The following is a 20,526-nucleotide window of genomic DNA, read 5'->3' as shown; positions in this document are numbered from 1 at the left end:
ATATATAATCCGAAGTGTCTCCAACTCCCAAAGTCCAACATTTATTCTTTACTAATTTAATTCTTGCACATAATCTTAAATTCATGAACTATTAGAAGAGTTATTAATTGTATGATTATTTAGTATTACATGAGTCTCTTAAGAAATGATATTTGATTTTACCATTTTATATTACTTGAGCGATTTGATATGTTTGTCAAAAAGTTAATATTGTTTTTTTCACTACACTAACAATCATAATTCATCGATAACAGATGAAATCTATCGGTAAATTATTTTTTAACAGAATATTGATGGCATAATATTTGTTTGTAATTTGGTCATTTGTAAAATTTACCAATGATATATGCTTCATCATGAAGTACATATTATCGATAGAAGTTTGTTCGTCGATAATGACTTTAATTAATAACCAAATTACCAATGGATTTTTCCGTAACTATAATATATTCCATTAGTGTAGAGATCTTTATTCTTTGCACCCAAACAAAACCTACCAAAAATATACACAGTACCAAATAAAACGGATATATTATAAACTATTGAACTAATAATATTATATAATGAAAACTCTTATACAATGAAAACTTTGTCTAGTGACATGAGTTCAAATTGCATATAACATATGATTATAAGCTAATGTCAAGGCATTGTAGACAAATGTTTATGCATATAGGGATATATTTCTTCTTGGGGTAATTTGTAATCTACTAAAGATTTAAAGATTTAAACCACAAGTCACTTTTTTCAAACTTTATTGGAAGAAGGTGACATTGAGCTCATTGGAGCTCTACAAGAGATAAATTATTACATTTATTTGGAAAAGATAGGAAAACATTTAATTAAGTACAAACATTGTGAACTTGATATATCATTCTTATTCGGTTTAAGATGTTAAAATGTTTAATTCTTTCATTGTTAGGAGTTTTCATTGTTAAGATGCAATTGACTTTTCTATTTTAAACTAGAACAATCTTATACACTAATCTCACGTAAAAGGAGGGTACTCTACCAAACCAAGTTCATATCTAGCCTATTGACAATTCACTAAATAAAGTCCTTGTTGTGGTTTTCATTTTTTGAAAACTCTTAGCTCTTGAAATGAAAAACAAAGTCAAATTATGCGCAATTAATGATAGAAGAGAGAATAACTAACACCCATATACACTAGTGTGCTTGAGTGAAACATTTTTTCTAGTAAGGATTACTTCTTTTGGTTGATCAATGAGAATATTTTGCCATGGTTATTAGTCTCTCATAAAGCATGTTACTACAAAAATTCTTAAAATTACCGACAAATATATATTCGTCGGTAAATTTGTATTATCGACAGATTTTGATTTTTTTACCGTCGATAATGTATATGTCACTTACCAACGAAATCCATCGATAAATCTGTCAGTAATGTGTATGTTACTTACAAATGGAAATTTCTGTTGGTACATTCGTCAATAATGTGTATGTCACTTACTAACAAAAACATTTGTCGACAAATTCATTGATAATGTGTATGTCACTTACTGACGGATGAATCCCTCGGTAATGCACTAGTAAAACGGGTGAGTATTTTCCCGCCCATTTTTAACTTCTTTTGATATTTGCATAATTAACAGCATAGGTAAGGATTTTCCAAGTTACACATACTGTTTTTGAATTCGCATTCATGAATTAAAAGAAGAAACACACATGCACAATTCAATTTTCTTGTTTATGACACATGCAAAGTCTAAAAATTTTAGGACTACTTCTTTTAAAGTAAAGCTTGCAAAGATCAACACAAGAAATGAAAGAAGAAACTTATCTCTTGAAGACCTCACAAACAAGCTTTTAGAAAGCTCCTTAACCTAGCTCTAATAGAAAATGATGGAAAACCTCCACAATTGAACATAGAATTAACATAATTATGAAATATAACTACTAAAATTATCAAAAACTAGAAATAGTCACTAAAAGTGGAATTTAATCATTAGAATATAATTACTGACAACGGTGATAAGTGCCCAATTTAAGATAATTTTGGCACTTATCTTGTTTTGATTTTACTTAGATTATGCTTAATTCACCCCTATTTAGTTTGTGGTGTAGTTCTTGATATCAATATAGAGTCAAAGTAGAAAAATAAAGAAAAAGGATGAAATTTAAGCATATCTCAAAAAAAAATGACACTAATGCAATTGACCAGTAGAATTGGGGCTTGAGCCACATAAGAAAATCCATTGCAAAAAGGAAACCTCATGCACTAAACTTGAGACTAAGCCTTGAAGACTCCTTCTCAAAGAAGTTGTCTCTAGGCTTGGAGCACCAAAGCGTGAGACTTAGGCCACAAGGACAAACCCTCATGAGGAGGAAACCTCAAACACCCACCTTTGGAAATATCTGAAATGTAACTTTCACTACTTCAGCCCCTAATATGCAGCTTAAGCCCTAAGAAAGGCAATTTGGAAAGATTTGTAATAAAACCTTTACGGCTCAAGTGCTAAAGCTTGAGTTGAACACTTGCAAGTGTGATAATTACCTATTATTCACACATAGTAAAACCCCTTATTTGTCTTTTTATCATGTATTTTATGTTGAATTCAATGAAAAGATGCAAGATATGTATATAGGTGTTATAGATTTAGATACTTATATGTTTTTGGGTTCTTTTGTAGGAAATTGGAAGATTGGAGCATTTTAAAGTGTTATTTCTAGAAGTGGCTCACCCAGCGAGCCATCTCCACTTGCCCAGCGAGAGCATGGCAACACTAGCCTAACTAGGAAGCCTAATGAGCTGGAAAAAGCCACGTGTCTGAAATGCTACCTCTCGCCCAACGAGAGGATTTGGTGGCCCAACGAGAAATAACTTTTTGGTGGTCTTTTAAAGTGTCGAGAGTTGAAGAAAAAAAGAGTTTTCGACATGGGAACACAATTGAAGCTCAAGACACGAGTTGAGGCACTTCTAGGGCTCAAGACCTTCATCTTCCTTCATCCTTTTCATCATCCAATCCATCCTTGTATTCTAGAATGTATAGGAGTAACTAAACTCCATTTCATTATGATTTGATGTAATGTACCTAAACTCTTTGTAGTTCTTTCTATGCAATAGAATATCTTTCATATCTCTTGTGTTTTATCCTTTTTATTCACTTGCATTATGAAATATCTTTGCTAGTTGGTTGTATCTAATCATTAGAAAATGCTTTAGATCCTAGTCATGGACAAAACGACCATGAGGCTTGGTTCTAAACATAGATCAAGGCTTGTGGTCATTTTAGACATCTTTTTTTAATGCAAATCTTGTGTTTGAATATCTAAGGGATTAGTATTTTCACATAAAGGTTTAGAACTTGCCTATAAGGAATGTTGGATATGTTAGAAATACATTGCAAGGATGAATGATTAGAGTTTGGGTCATGAAATTGAACCCCAATAAGTTTTTACCCATATCACTTTTTAATCTTTATACTCAGTAGCTTTACATGTTTGTAGTGCATTTGTACCAATCATCGTTTATATTCATTTCTTAAGCTAGTAAGTAATCATAATTACCTAAACAAAACAAAATTCGTTAGGAAACGATATTTGGACTTACAATATATATTACTTGAAAGATTTAGTGGACTTGCCAAAGAGTTAACAAACACCACCTTGCACAATTTATAAATTCAAACCTAAGGTCCTCCTTTTAGGTATTGAGTGAAGGATTAAATATGTAGTAGTAGAGTAGGAATGAGTTTGTGACGCTCAAGATATATGCTTTCATTGTAAATCTTATGTCTAAATGTTATTAGGATTGCATTGCAATATTTTATGAGTAGCTAAACATTTCATGTTGAGGTTGAATGTAATCAATTCTAAGTCTCTATACTTCTATTTCTTGGATATTTATTTATTCTTTCATTCAACCTGTTTGTACATTAGTTTGTGCTTGTTGTTGGATGAACTGATTACTCGTCTTATTTCACTAGCTTGGGGTTACGTGGGAACTAGTTCCAAGTTGTGGTCCAACTAATTCTCCTCCTACGTGTAGATGCTAGGAATAAATCTAAGGCTTTGACTAGTTATAGAGTTATGATCTTAATGTAAGTGATTCATTCAAGAAGTCATTGAGGAATCATATTTAAGTTTGACAATCTTAGACTCTAGGTGCCAAGAATAGACCTATAATTACATTTAAAGAGCACTCCCAGGATAATGAATGATTTGTGTAAGTACATAAATAATATAATATACTAAATTACTTTAGCTTTAATATAAAAACTAGTCTTCATGAAGATCTTCCTACAATAAGAGCACTTGAGACTTGACTTTGAGACATCATCAAAATTTTTGCTCTTCAGCTTTACGCTAACAATACGTCCAAATACTACTCCATAGCTTCTTTAAATCATCAATCAAAGGCTCCAAATAAACATCAACAAATTCCTAAGGATTAGATGAACCTGGTATTATACACATTAAAAACATGTAAGGCATTGTCATACACATCTCAGGTGGAAGATTGTATAGGGTAACAATCACAGGCCAACAAGAATATGATGATGAGGATGCCTGAATGTATGGAGTAAACCCATTCGAACTTAGACTAAGTCGCATGTTTCGGGCATAATAGGAAAAGGACGAATGTTTACAATTGAAGTGCTTCCAAGCTTCACCATTAGAAGGTTAACACAAAATTCCTTGACTTTTGTTGTCATCATGCCATGTCTTGTGTTCTGCTGTTTTCATTGAAGCAAACATTCTTTGTAATCTTGGAATTATGGGCAAGTAGAACATGGACTTTACAGGAATTGGTTTTTGTTGCCTTCGACCTGCATGCATTGTATGATATTGAGGTTGCCCAAAAAACTTGCATTCAAGAAACAATGCATCATTTTTCTCACTATCGTTGTCATAGAATATCATACATCCATTAACACAACAATCAATCTTCTTTGCTTTCAATTTCAACTTTAAAACACATCTTTTGGCTTCAAAATAATTTTTTGGCAAACAATTGTTTTGTGGTGTCAAATCTAAAATGATTTTTGAAATGTAGTCCAATGCTTGACTGGGAACATTGCAATTAAATTTATAGGCTATTAGTCTAACACACACTAACAATTTTGACTCAGTTGAACCTTCAAAATCAAACACTCGGATAAAATAGGAATGAGTTTGTGAGGCTCAAGATAGATGTTTTCATTATAAATCTCATGTCCAGATGTTGTTAGGATTGCATTGCAATATTCTATGAGTAGTTGAACTCGCTAGTGTCAAGGTTGAATGTAATCAATTCTAACTCCCTGTACATCTACTTCTTGGATATTTATTTATGCTTTCATTCAATATGTCTGTTAATTAATTTGTGTTTGTTGTTGGATTAACTGATTGCTCGTCTTATTTCATTGGCTTAGGAGTCAGTGGTAACTGGTTCCAAGTTTTGGTCCAACTAATTCTCTTCCTACTTTTAGATGCTAGGAATAGATCTAAGGTTGGTTATAAAGTCTTGATCTTAATGTAAGTTATTTATTCAAGCAGTTATTGAGGAATCATACTGAAGTTTGATGAATTTAGACTTGACGTGCCAAGAATGGACTTAGAGTTACATTTAAAGAGCACTCCCAGGAAAAATGAATGTTTTGCGTAAGTACATAGACATGATCATCAATAGTGCAGTGGAAAAGGATGAGATTAAATTCATTCATAGTCTCTACTTCACTCAATAAAAAAAAAATATATATATATATATATAACATACTACTATCAATATTTTCCAATTACAAAAACTAAAAAACAAACTACTAATATGCGTGCTAAATCCCTATGGATACGGTAACCCTCATTTGGTTGCACTACAAAGGACCTGGTGCACTTGCAATAGGTCACACATCTAGATAAATCTTTTAAAACTTGATATTGTGTAATATTGGGGATTTTTGGGCCTAAGCCTAATGAACATAAAAATCATAACCCTAGTTTACCCCTATCAAGCGATTATATAAGCCAAGGAAGGTCCTGTTTCTCTTTCTTAAACCATTATGCTCCTTGTTGACACCATAGTGCTTCCTTCATTAAGTTGGGAGCTTCTTCTCACGGTGAGTGCCAATTATTCTTATAGAGTCGATAATGTACCATGAAAAGACTTCAACAACTGATGGAAGCTAGTCCAAGCTCCATGCTCGAATAGCTGCACAACTCAAAAGATTGCAGCGGAATGGATTGGATACATGGAAGGATGGTGCACACCAGGTGTTTGTGAAATGGATTAACGAAGGAGTGGTGAGTGTTTGAGGTCTCTAAAGCTTAGAAGGCCTTCCAACAGGGAAGGAAGCTAGAGGAAAGTATGCTAGATAGGCACATAAAGGTTGAACTGTGAGAATAATGTCTGAAGAAATCTCAGCAGCAATTCACTATATCTCAAAGTTAGCTTTTACAAAGGAGAGAGCCTATCTTTTATAGATGAAGAAAGGTCTCCATTTTTGAGGTGCCTTGCGTCTATATATAAAAAAGGAAGTGTGCTAGAGAAGCTAAGAAGGTCTAGTATGATGAATAAGATAGTTGAAGGTGAATTTAATGCATAAATATTTTGTGCATTGGTGTGTGACATTCTTGAGGTCTCCAAGCACTAAAATCCCTTCTCCAACAGGGTAGCATCTTAGGAAGGGGAGAACTTGTTGAATTAGCTTCAAAAGTGGAACTCCAAGCTGCATTTTTTGCATCAGAAGTCAGCAACACTTCATCCAACTTGCACCAAACTTACCATCCAATTTTGACCAGCAAAGTTGTAGAGTTTTTTATAGCAGCATCATTTGTACAATTTTAAGCATTGTATCCAGACTTTTTCAAGCTTGGTATCACGGAACATTTGAGGTTTATTTGGCTTTTCATTTAGCAACTTAAAGTGACTTGGAAAAATTCTTTTCAAGCAATTCCAAGTGCACAATCAAACATTGTAATAGCTTGGTTTCCACTTCTTAGTGTGAAAGTGTGTCAAGGGGCTCAAAGTGTCACTTGCACTTTCACTTAGGACCGTCTAGCATCTTTCATTTAGATTTGCATTGCTTTCTTTAAAGTTGCTTGAATGTTTTTATGTTTTAAGTCTCCGTGATACATAGGAGTGCATTTCATTTAGATAAACCTACATTTGGTTTCTAGGTGCATTTCATTCTTGCATTCAAAAAGATTTTGAAAGATTTCTACCTAGAAACTAAGGTAAGAAACAACTAAAGACACTTTAGTTAGGAAGGACAAGGTTCTTAAGCTTGTCCATTTGTGACTCACCTCTCCTTCCTAGGAGCTATTTGGTTCATTTTACCTCTAAAATTTTTCTAGAAATCCTTCACCAAGAATCTAAAAAGTTTGTGAAAAACTTTTCGAAACAAAGATGTCTTATTCTAATTCATATATGTCATCTACTTCATATGGGTCATCTAGGATTGATAATGGGTATTATAGTTCATATAATGTGGATAATTTGTATACTCAAGCTAGGAAACTTCCATTTTTTGGTAAAGTTATAAATGCCTAACATACCTAGTTTGGGAAAAAGAAATTGATAAAATGCATCCATTTGTTCTTAGACAAATTGAAATTGAATCATATAGTCCTATTGTTCTTTCTAGAGAGTGTGAATCTCGTGTTCTTAGTTTATATCTCTCTAGGTTAGAAAAACATGCATGTGAGTGGTGAGATGAAAGACAATATTGGGTTCATAAAGGTAGGAAATCCATCATTGATAATTGGTATGAATTAAGATCGTGCATGAGAAGAAAGTTTGTGCCTCCTTCGATTAAAAGAAACCTGGAACTCATGAGAGATAGTATTCAAGATGGAAAAACATTTCTTAAAAGTTTAAAAGACCATGGTTTCATTCTTCAAGAATTAGAATTTAGAAATAGACTTAAGGAGCTGCAGGTTAAGCAAATAGAAAGAGAGATTGAGAGAAAAGAAAGAAGAGAGGTAGAAAGAAAAGAAGAAGAAAGGAAAAGAGAAGAAGAGAGGAGAGAACAAGAAAAGAGAGAGAGAGAGAAGCAAAAGAGAGAAGAGAAGAAGTAGTAAGAAAAGAAGATGAGAGAAGAGAGAAAGAAAAGAAAGGGAGAGAAGAAGAAGAGAGAAAGGTTTTAAAAATAAACAAATAACTATTATAACTTAAAAGTAACTATCTAAATAGTGTTTCCTATAATATCTCAACCATATTTTAAAAACATAACTGATACATTCTAAATCTTTTATTTTTGGTTTAATGTCTCTTTAGGTCCTTATTTTCGTCCAGAATCTCAAATAGGTCCTCTTCTTTTTCGGCGTCTCAATTGGGTCCTTATTTTTGTAAAACTGAAGTAATTAGAGGCCTTCTATCAAATTGGAGAAACGACTGTTTAAATTTGAATTACGTGGCATAGTCAGTGTATTATTTTAAATGATGTGGCATTTTATACATGATTAATGTGTATTTTATAATTTCTAAATTAAAAAATTGAGGGTAAATTGAGAAAAAGAAATTAAAGGCAGTCTCTCCTTGAAATTGAGGAATGCGAAATTAAGGTTCGTGAGAAAAAGATGAAGGAGGCAGAGCCGACGGAGGAGTTGAAGTTGGCCTTGGAGGATCTTCCGGCGAGCTGGTCCTCAAGGTCAGCGAAGTGGTCCGCCGGTGAAGGAGGTGGAAGGCATGAAACAACAATGTTACGCGGGTCGGGCATTGCAACAAACACAACCCAACCACAGGAACGAATTGCCTCCCCCCTCAAGAGAAACGAATCTCATCTCTAATCTTTCTTCCCGCCGCCGCAAGCTCATCTGATCTCCTCTGTCGAGTTCACGACGGTGACGCGAGGAAAAGACAAGGTGCCTCACGTTGATGACGTTGACACTCTTGTCCTTCCCCTTTGTTAGGTTTTCAGGTTTTCTTCCTTTAAGGTATGAGTCTTTTTCTTCTCTCAAGGGTTTTCAGATGATGAAATATTTCTGGATTTGGTTCTGTGTTGTGCTAAAATTATGTTCTGGATTTGACTGCTAAATGAATGTTGATATATGAATTTAGGTATAGTACTGGATTTTGTTCTAGACGCCGCATCCCGTCCTCATCGCATTCATGCTTCGTTTGTTTGATGAAATGTTTTTCTTTTGAAAGAAGTAAAAAGTTGGGGTTTTGAATTTTTGTTGTGGTACTTGTAAATGTAATAATATTGTTTGTTGAATGTCTTTGGCTGTTCTCTAGGAACATTTGGATGCTGATACGTGTTTTAGTTATTTATTATCAATTATTTTCATTTAGTGTTCACGATAATGTTAGTTTGTTACTGGTGGTGTAAATCGTAGACTATGTGATTGTGGTATGTACAAGAGTTTAATTTTTGAGAAGTTGGCTGTTCTTCATTTTAGATTCTGGAAAAGTTTTTGGAGGTGGAAGGTTTACATGCCTAGACAATGTGTATTTAAAATATATATTTGTTTATCATCAAATCTTGAAGAGAATAGAGAACTTTTATACTTCTTTTTTACTAGTTGAATGATTTCAAGAGCTACTTTTTTTCTGTAGAGGCAACACCCAAAAATGGTTGGGTTCATGCAATTTGGAGTTTTGTTTTGGTGGCTGCCATGGATGCGTGATTTGGTTATCGGAGAAGATGAAGGATGGCTTTCCCATTACAATGTTTGGTGCTGGTAGTGCTTTTTGACCTTTCCATGTATTCTATGAAATAAGATGACCACTTTGCCCTTATTTAAATTTTATTTTCCCTTTTGGCACTCTATTTTTTAATTCAAAAATTAAAAAAATACACTTCACACACGTTTTTAATGCCACATCATTTAAAAAGACACTGTCAGCATGTCACGTAACACCCTCCTTAACGGCGTCTTCTCAATTTGACGGAAAGTCCCTATTTGATTCAATTTTACAAAAATAAGGACCCAATTGAGACGCCGAAAAAGAGGAGGACCTATTTGAGATTATGGACGAAAATAAGGACCTAAAGAGACATTAAACCTTTACTTTTCAGCTTATTTTATTTCAAGTTCAGAGCTTTACTTCCTACCCCCTTATTTATCATTTTTGTACCTCAAAACACAAAGGACTTCTCATAAACTTCTCTTTCTAAGAATTGAACTCACATCCATTCAATCCTAGACAAAATCACTACCATTAAGCCAACACATCACATTGAGAATATCAAACATCACAAATTTAACAATCATACTAAAATATGTGTTGAACTTATATCAACAAAATAAATAAATAACATAGAACTTTATGTTCTACTCAAGACTTGAACACGTGACCACTTAGTTCATCAAAGAGCTCTCACCAACTGAGTTATATAACACCTTATGAACTCATGCATATTCTAATAAAACATAGTCAAGTCTTATTTATAAGGTTTACACTTTGTCGGGTCTTACATATAACATCTCAATTTTCATACTATTAAACTACTATAGGATTCATCATATTTTTAATAATACAAAATAGTTAATTCGAGGAAAACATATAAACTGCTATTACAATTATCTAGATATAACATATAATAGCAAAATATATATACACGATCCTACACTAGAAGGAGATATACTACATTAAACCAAAAGTGTAATATAGTCTATACAAAACAAAAAAGAAACAACAAAATGTTTAACTTTAAGCCTCAGCTCCACTAGAGACATCCTTCTCTACTCACACCATTAAGGTGATTATTGCCAAAGAGAAAAGAGAACTCACATATAAACAAAAACAAAAGGGTAAGTGATAACGGTTGAATTTACCATTATTTGATACTTAATTTTGATACTAAAAACACCCTTTTTGACTTAGAAACTAGCTTGGAATCATAGTTTTGATGAATAAGAGAGTTGAAGGTGAATTTAATGCTTTTATGCTAGATTTCCTTGTTTTTAACAGGAATTAAGATGATTTGGAAGAAGAGTTGAAGTAGTAAGGAGTTGGAACACAGGAAGAACTGGAAAAGCATAAAAAAGGAGGATCGCAGCAACGCTGAGCGCCACTATAGGGGCCCTCAGCGCCAGAGTACACTATCTCACGCTTGACTGCCTTTTTTCTGAGCCCTCAGTGTAGGAAGTCCCTGTCTCGCGCCTGAGCACCCTTTTTGGGGCGTTGAGCGCCACTTCGTCGAGTCGCATCACGCCTGCTTGCCTTATGAGTTGACCCTAAGCGTCAAATGATCTCGTACACCGCCTAGGCACCCTAAGTGGGGCGTTGAGCGCTAGTTTCGTGGGCTTGGACCTATTTTCTGTTATTTTTATGTTCTATTTAAGGACTTAGACATCCTAGGGTTCATATCTTTGGACGAAATAGGCACAGAAACACACTTTTTGATCCCTCCGAGGCGGATTTGGATGCGGAAGCTCTTATCTTCAATTTCTAGGGTTTTATCTTTCATTCTTTTTCAATTATTCATCTAGTTTCACCATATCAATGGTGAACTAAGCTCTATTTGTTGTTGGGGAATGATGTAACCTTTGTAAACTTTAAGCATTCAGATAAATTCATTAACCAAGCCATTATGATTAATAATGCACATAATTTCAATAAAAATATCATAATAGCTACAACTTGAAAAAATCAAGATTCTAAAAGTATAATTATTATTTTGTTTCAATCAAATATTTTATTGGTTATGTTTAAACTATGTTTCTTTACTTCTTTGGATGCAATGCATTATGTTTGTTAATTCAAAATAAAAATTTTAAAAATAAGTAATTTTTATGTGAGTCATCTTATAGGTCAAATGTCTTGTGACATGGAAAAAAAATTAACTCACATTTTTTATGTGAGACAGGTCAACTTGACGCACTTTTAACAGACCAAATATAGAGTGAGTCAAAATAAGTGAACTACCAGTATTGTCATCCGTACTTATATTGAGTGAATAAAAGAGGAACTTAGAAATAAAACAATTTATATTAAATAGTGGTTTTAAAAGTTATAGCACTAGTACAAAACTCACTTTTAAACTCGCACAATAGGCTTCGGTTTAAACAAAACTGAAGCCTATCAAAACACGGTAACATTTTTGTAATTACGACGAACTTATATGCCTCGTTTCAAAATGAACCGAAGCATAAAAAGTATATCACCTCGGTTACAAAGAGAACCGAAGCCTAAAACCACAAAAAGTTACACCTGTCCATCTACAAAACCGACTTTTAGGCTATTAACTTTATTAAAAGTAGTTATTGCCTCGGTTGGTTAGAGAACCGAGGTAGAAAGACCTGTAAATCCCTCAGCCACACTTGCAACACACTGATCAGACAAGACAATCAACGCCTACGACATCGGTTCCCCAAAGAACCGAGGTAGTAGGTTCTGTCCACGACCTGACAGGTATGATTTTTGAACGTTCTATTCTTTTTGTCCAAGACCTACGACTTTGGTTTTCTTAGACCCACTTTCAAAATCTCTTTATTCCTCGGTTATACCGCCAACCAAAGTGTATAGGTTGAAAATAATTTAAAAAATGTCATTTTCTTTTTTATTTTTACTTTTCTTCTAGGACTTTAGGGATAAGTTTCTTTAATAACCGATGCCATATGGGTGTATTGCCTCGATTTTTTGAATAACCGAGGTAATATCTTTTATTAAGTTCAAAAACTTAACCTACTGTTCATTTTTGTCGCGCTGCTTCTTCTTCTTCGTGCTCTCCTCTTCTTCCTCTGGCAATTCTTCTTCTTTAGGCGCACAACAACCACCTTTCTTCGTCTTCCACCACAGCATTGAGTTCTTCTTCTTCATCTTCCTCGCACCGTTGCCTCCAACAATCGTTTGTTGTTGTATTGTTGTCGTGCCTTTCCTCTTCCGTCATTGTTGTCGTTGCTGCGAGACCATTGCCCCTAACCGGCATGCATTCGTAATCGCCACCTACACGCGATCATTGCCTCCTACACGCAGACATTCTTCATTGTTGACCTACTTTCACGCTCCCAGGTTCCTATTTTTTTAAATTTTCTTTTAATATGAACATATAATTATTTATTTTCTTTAAGTTATTGCATGTTGCATATGTAATTATTTATTTTCTTGAATATATATTGTTGTTGAGAATTAGCCTTTGTTTTCCGTTTGAGATTCAATACAAAACTTATTGACTATCTCCAGATTGTTTTGAACAAATGTATTTTCTACAAATGAATAGAGAGGATATGGTAATAATAATTTACAAGTATTGAATCTTGAATTGTCCGATTGGACAGTTTAAGAAGAGTAATAACTTTTTCATAATTTATTAATATATATATAAATTTAAGGCTTAATACCTCTTTTTGTCCCTCTTTATAAGGGAAATGTTCAATTTCGTCCTACCTTTTTAAAAAAGTTCAATATGGTCCCACATTGTGAAAAAAGTCTCCAATTTAATCCTTTTTGCTCACGGCGTTAAATATTTAACGATCCTGCTGACAGTGTGGACTGATGTGTGCAACGTGGCTTTTTACCTTCGTAACGTGGCAGTGACAGTGTTTTTCATTAACTGAGAACGTGGCAGTGGGCAGTGATTAAAATTATGAGTGTTAGGGTTTGGTTTGGGTAATTCGAAATCGCGATTTGGGGATAAGCATTTTGGAGGACCTGCAAATCCAAATTGGGTGATCTTGAAGGTGAAATTTGTAGAGGAAATCCAATTCCGCAAATCAAATCAGGTTAGAGGTTTTTCGAAAATGTTTTCATTGTTGTCGCGTTTGAGGGGGTTTAACTATGGATGAAATTGTTTTCTGTGAAAAGTTGTCTTCTTTTGATGCATGATAGTGGTCCCATAGGTCTTACTTTAACTGAAATAGTGGTCCCCCGTTTGCATTTGCAGGGTTCGGGTAGGGATGTCTGATGACATGTTTCGGGTAGTGGTCCACCATGGTGGGACCTTGATCAAAGAAGTCCCCTTTAATTATATAGGTGGAGAGATAGTTAATTGGGACGTAGACCCCGATAAATGGTGTTATTTTGGAGTATTAGGTTCACTTAACCATATGGGATACATGCAAGTAGAAGAATTATATTACAGTGTCCAACATGTTCTACATAAGGTTGATGATGATAAAGGAGCTATGAACATGATTAATGTGGCTAAGTATTTGGGGGAAGTGAACCTGTATGTTGTGCATGGGGTGGATGAAGCAACTATCTTAGAAAATGATGAGAATGAGATTCTTTTGCTATGTGAAGGTCATGTAGAGAGTGGTGAGGATAGTGGCGTAGGAGGAGAAGCACATGTTGAGGGTGGTGAAGAAGGAATGGAAGACGTAGTGGAGGGTGCAGTGGAGGTTGAGAATGAGTATGCAGTGGATGTTGAGAATGAGGATGCACGGGATGTTGAGAATGTAAGTGAAGGATTGGAGGTTCACAATGAGGATTTACTGGATGTTGACAATGAGGATTGGTTGGATGTTGAGCATGACGATGCATTGGAGGTTGAGAAGGAGGATTCAGTGTATAATGAGGATGTTCAACATGAGGATGCAGAAGATGATGAGGTTGCAGTGAAGGTTGAGAATGAGGATGAAGTTGAGGATGTAAGTGAAGAAGCATTAAAAGTGGATAATGAGGCTGAAATTGAGGTCGAAAGTGAAGAAGAAGTGGAAGAGAACAGTGATGATGCAATAGGAATGGATTATCTGAGTGGTGATGAAGACAGTGAAAAAGAAACTCAACAATGTAGGGGTTTGTCAGATGATGATAGGGAGTCTGATAAGCTTTTAACTCCTGAAAATAGTGCAAGTGAGGAGGATGACAATGATGATACAATAGATGTAGGTCCTTTCTCAAAATATGCAAAGCAGAAGTCCATGGCAGATTACAAGTGGGAAGTGGGCACTATTTTTACTGACAGGGAAGAGTTTAAGGATGCTATTAGAAGGTATGCTGTTCATGCTGGGAGGGATCTAAAATTTATCAAAAATGATAACCGTAGGGTAAGGGTGACATGCATGGGTGGCCAAGGTAAGTGCCCATGGCTAGCTTATTGTCGTTATTTGCCGTCACGAAAAATTTGGCAATTGAGGAAGATAATTGATATTCATAGTTGTAGTAGACAACTTAATATTAAACTGATGAATGCTAAGTGGTTAAGTCAGGAAATAGATAGATCTTTAGTTGAGAATCCTAGTTTAAAGGTGAATGATATTCGTAATAAAGCATTAAGAAAATGGAATACAAATGTTTCAATATCCAAGGCAAGAAGGGCAAAGTTAATTGCTACAAGACAGGTTGAAGGAGATTTCATAGAACAATATAAAAGGGTGTACGACTATGGACATGAGCTGTTGAGGTGTAATCCAGGGTCAACAGTGCAAATTAAAGTTGACTCTCATAATGGTGACCCAATCTTTCAAAGAATGTATGTTTGTCTCAAAGCTTGTAAAGATAGTTTCATAAGTTGTAGGCCCATTATATGTTTAGACGGATGTTTTTTGAAAGGTGTTTACAAGGGGGAGCTGTTGACTGCTGTTGGTAGGGACCCAAACGACCAAATGGTACCCCTTGCCTATGCAGTAGTAGAAGTGGAGAACAAAGACAGCTGGACATTGTTTTTGCAATTGTTAATTGAAGACCTCAGGGGCAGTAAAGTATGTGGAGGGTGCACATGGATGTCAAACCAGCAGAAGGTATAATGTGCAGCTTATTTTCATTTTTAGTTAATGATTTTGTATAGGATATGGTTTTATTACTAAATTTAATTGTGCAGGGGTTAGTCTTAGCTATCCAAGAGCTTTTGCCTCGGGCAGAACAAAGATACTGTTTAAGGCACCTCTATGCAAACTTTAGGAAAAGGTTTGGTGGGCAGGTATTAAAAAATCTAATGTGGAGTGCTGCAACCACCACATATCCCCAGGCTTGGGAGAGAGAAATGCTGAAAATTAAAGAAGTCAATGTTGAAGCATATAAATACCTCATAGCCATTCCCCCAAGGTAACCCATTAGCCATTATATACACATTACTGTCACAAATGCATTGTAAAGGTGTTTGAGAATTCTTTTTTTTTCAACAGGTTTTGGTCAAGGTCTCGCTTCACAGCTCAACCAATGTGTGATACCCTTGATAACAACATCACTGAAGCTTTCAACAGTGTCCTCATTCATGTAAGAGGAAAACCAATTATCATAATGATGGAGGATATCAGACTGTATCTCATGAAAAGGTGGGCCACCAACAGAAGCAAGGTGGCATCTATGGACTTCACAATATGCCCAAAGATAAAGAAGAGGCTTCAGAAAGAATGTAATTTGTCTAGATTTTGGCTGCCAAGGTAATCTTATCACCACAATTTATATACATTTTGTTATTTACGTTCATTGATGTGCTTTATTTCTTTCAGCTGGGCTGCACAAAAGATTTTTGAGGTTAGGCACACTTCATCTGTTGGGAACAAGTTCACAGTGGATCTGGACACTAAAGAGTGTAGCTGCAGAAAGAGGATGATCAGTGGCATCCCATGCTGTCATGCAATTGCAGCAATGAATTACTGTAATGTTCATCCAGAAAATTTTATACCCACTTGCTTCAGAAGATCCACATATGAAGAGGTGTATGCATCCATAATTTTTCCACTCAATGGTCCCCAACTATGGCAAACCACAGATTTCAATGATGTACTACCACCACTGATAAGGAAGTTGCCTGGGAGGCCATAGAAAAAATGCAAGTTGGACGCATGGGAGTTAACCAAGGACGACACTCAAATGCGTGTTGGAGGGCATAGGAAAAAGTGTACCATTTGACGTCAGACAAAGCACAACAGGAATAACTGCCCTTTACGGCCCCAACCAGCAGAAGCAAACCACCCAGCAGAAGCAACCCAGCCACCACAACGACCCCAGCCAACACAAACAACCCAGTCACCAGAAACAACACAACCAACCCAACCACCTCCAACTTCCCAATCATCCCGTCCACCAAAATTCAGAGTCAGAAGAAAAGATAGATAGATAGATGAATTGGTTTATTATGTACTGTACTGTCTTTATTTTGGTAACATACATGTATTGTCTTTTTAGATGAATTGGAGGTTTATGTATTCAATATCATGTACTTTGGTGACAAACCTGTACTGCCTTTATTTGATGAATCAAAGTGCTTTCATCATGTTTTGGTCAAAGCTTGTATTTAGATTTGTAATATGTGCCATTAGTCCTCAGTCATATGCCTTATTGGGTTGACCTGTTTCAACATTTTTAAACCAAATGGGGGACTGATTCGAACATTTTCTACATTGCATTGCATAACTGATGTTACACCAACCAAAACTCCTTCGTATTGTCAACGTACTTTTTTCAAGCATCCAAATACATAACAGGTATTAAGCCAACTTATAACAAACACCCAAATTCACGATCTAACTAAATCAACCTAACCACAACTTCAAAATTACAAGGTCAACCACAATACACACACACAAAGCTACAACTAACAACTTCATCATTTTCTGGATTTTCTGCAAATCCTTCACTGCATTTTCCAGCTCACTTATTCTCTTCACAATTGTGCAATCTGTTTCATCCACGTTGTCTTCACAACACCACTTGAAAAAGTTACAGCAACTCCCAATTGAAGATCCACCCTATTATTCACCATGTTAGGGAATGTATGAACAAATGCATCAAATCAACTAAAGAAAACATTAACTGAGAAGGGTATACTTCAAACCTTGTAATGAGGACAACCCCAAAAATTTCTCCCAGCATTCTTCGTAGTTCTGGCCACTTTCATTACTGCAATATCACCACAGTAACAAGTAGGGATTAACCCACCTCCCCTACAAGCACCACCATGGGACGAACGAGAAGATCCTTTGGCCCAGCTTTTCGAAAACGAAGAACACCCTTGGGAACCCATTCTCAATCCTCAAATCGCGATTTCGAATTACCCAAACCAAACCCTAACACTCACAATTTTAATCACTGCCACATTCTCAGTTAATGAAAAACACTGTCTCTGCCACGTTACGAAGGTAAAAAGCCACGTTGCACACATCAGTCCACGCTGTCAGCAGGATCGTTAAATATTTAACGCCGTGAGCAAAAAGGATTAAATTGGACACTTTTTTCACAATGTGGGACCACATTGAACTTTTTGAAAAAGGTAGGACGAAATTGAACATTTCCCTTATAAAGAGGGACAAAAAGAGGTATTAAGCCTAAATTTTAATACACATGTCTTGAATTTCATGAAATTTTGCAGTTGTATTTTGTATTGATCTTCGGGTGCATATTTGATTGTGGTTTATAATCACTTTCATTTCGTGTAACCTGAAGACCAATGTGAAATATTGGCTAAATTTTGAGAAATTTTAGATATGTATTTTTAAAATTTATATGTTTAATAAACTAAAAAAAGTGAATCTTCTTGAATGGGATAGGGTCACACATTGAATACAAAAACGATCAAAGTGATCATTCAAGATTATTTAAATTGTGTAAGCAATTTCAGTAAATATGTGTACGGATCGACATTGGATTAATTCACCACTTATCAGTGTCGAGTACGAGAGAGGGGTAGAAGAATTTATAGACTTTGCGCAACGTAACACGAGTACAAGTGATGATGAAGTCAAGTTTAGATGTCCCTGTGTCAATTGTTTGAATGAGAGGAAGTTGAACGCAACCGATATTAGGGAACATGTCATCTGTGATGGTTTCGTACGAAGTTATACAACATGGATATGGCAGAGCAAATTAATAGACTTTCCAACTGTCTCTCCAACTAAAAATGTATTCGATTCCACCATGGAAAATCGACCCGAAGAAGATAACTTAGAGGACATGATCCGCGATGTTGGCGTAAAAGCTTTTCTCCAAGCGCACATATATGAAACGATATCCACTGATGCAAAGACTCCTTGGTATGTGGGTTCAACTAAGTTCACACTGTTGTCATAGGTGTTAAGACTTGTGAATTTAAAGGCGACGAATTGATGGATTGATAAGATGGAAATACATTACACACTCGTAATTATGATGCAAAAAAAATTCTTTGTCCAATGGGAATGGACTATAAACGGATACATATATGTCCGAATGGTTGCAAATTATGTAGGAAAGATTATGAAGTTTTGACAAAGTGTGTAAAATGTGGGTTATCATAATAAAAGTCAAAAAACAACAGTGAAAATAGTGGTCACACAGAAAAGAATGGTTCTGCTTTGAAAGTAGTTTGGTACAATCTACTCGTGGCCATACTTAAGCATTTGTTCGCGATTCTAAAAGACAATAAAAACCTAAGATGACATGCAGATGAGAGAACAACTAATGGGCTGCTTCGTCATCCAACTAATTCAAAGCAATGGAAAAGAATCTAAAAGACGGTAAAAACCTGAGGAGTAGGTGTTTATCTGCAATTGCCGAAAGATTTCGAGGTTTTAAGAAAAAATTGACGTCAATATTTGGAGCAAAAAGAATTCAAACTTCATGTTCAAAATATTCTGCAATTGACTAAGAGACTTGGCGTCAGTTTGTACAACTTCGTTCATCCGAGTCATGGCAGGTAAGTGTAGGTAAAATCATTTAGTTCATAATTCCCCGAATTTTATAAATTAACAATTGTTTCATTTTGTCACCAGAAACAAGGTCTAAAGCATAAGGTATAAATGCTCAAAATAAAAATCCACACTTATTATCTCGTGGTGAATACAGAAAGCTTGAGGAAAAAATAATCAAGCAAAAGTCAGATACACTACTACAAAATTGGTCATAGATAGCGCTTTTTTTAAAAAGCGCTATCTATTGTATCGAAAAAGCGCTTTTTAGAAAAAACGTTGTTTATTGGTGTTTAAAAAAATTATAAAAAATGTTTTGAGTCTGTTGCTCTTTTCTTCCTCGAGCTTCTTGCGTTTCCCTCTAGCTTCTTTTCACTCTCTTCCTTGTTAACCTTTCCACATTGCATCGCGGGTTGCCTCCTTTCATGGTTGACTCTTCCACTTTGTTCTTCTCTTTCCCTATGATAGACAGTAGCACAATGCTTTCATGAAAGGCAGATAACGACCATGGTTATGAAGATAAGCCACGACATCAAGCTTCCACACCAATTTTTTAAAATGTGTTCTCCCATTTAACTAGTGCTGTCAAAATGGGTTGTAACCCGTGAGCCAAACCGACCCGCCATGAGTTTGAGTCGGGTTGGGTTTGAAAAAAATGTAATTTTTTTATGCTGGTTAGTTTTCAACCCGGCTCACCGGGTTGAACCCGTGGTGAGCCGGGTTGGCTCACCAACCCACCTAATTTAATTTAATTATTTATTATTTTGTGTTTCAATATTATTAGTTAGCATTTTTTTACTATATTGTAGATGGGGATAAAAAATGTTTCAATAGAGAAAAATATTATAGATTTATCTATTTAAGACTCTAATATTATAAATGGACAAGTGAAAAAAAAAGTATCAATATTAAAAACTTATTTGTTCGTCTTGTGTGCTTTTTTTAGATTATGCTTGGATTGTATGATATTTTTTTTAATTGTCTTTGGAGTTTAACATCATTTTAGAGTGAAATTTATTTAGATTTGAGTGAGCTAGCGAACTAGCCGTTTAATCCACCAACCCGTGGTGGGTCGAGCCGGGTTCGAATTTT

General features: G+C 35.3%; 2 protein-coding genes across 2 annotated transcripts; one reads left to right on the top strand and one right to left on the bottom strand.

Annotated features, from left to right (window-relative positions):
- The first annotated feature begins 13,782 nt into the window (after window positions 1-13,782).
- Window positions 13,783-16,594, top strand: LOC108327302 (uncharacterized). Its single transcript, XM_017561020.2, has 4 exons — window positions 13,783-15,567; window positions 15,648-15,871; window positions 15,952-16,209; window positions 16,279-16,594. Exons 1-4 carry the CDS (start codon window positions 13,783-13,785, stop codon window positions 16,592-16,594), a joined length of 2,583 nt encoding a protein of 860 aa, XP_017416509.2.
- Window positions 16,595-17,304: 710 nt separating this feature from the next.
- On the bottom strand, window positions 17,305-17,795 carry LOC108327303 (uncharacterized). Its single transcript, XM_017561021.1, has 2 exons — window positions 17,607-17,795; window positions 17,305-17,520 (listed from the first exon to the last, which is right to left on the bottom strand). The coding sequence occupies exons 1-2, from the start codon at window positions 17,793-17,795 to the stop codon at window positions 17,305-17,307; spliced, it is 405 nt and encodes a 134-aa protein (XP_017416510.1).
- Between the last annotated feature and the right edge of the window lie 2,731 nt (window positions 17,796-20,526).

This window comes from Vigna angularis, chromosome 2 (assembly GCF_016808095.1).
Source record: "Vigna angularis cultivar LongXiaoDou No.4 chromosome 2, ASM1680809v1, whole genome shotgun sequence".
Classification (NCBI taxonomy): domain Eukaryota; kingdom Viridiplantae; phylum Streptophyta; class Magnoliopsida; order Fabales; family Fabaceae; genus Vigna; species Vigna angularis.
Note: the sequence above shows the minus strand (reverse complement) of the source record. Positions and strands in the feature narration are given on the sequence as shown.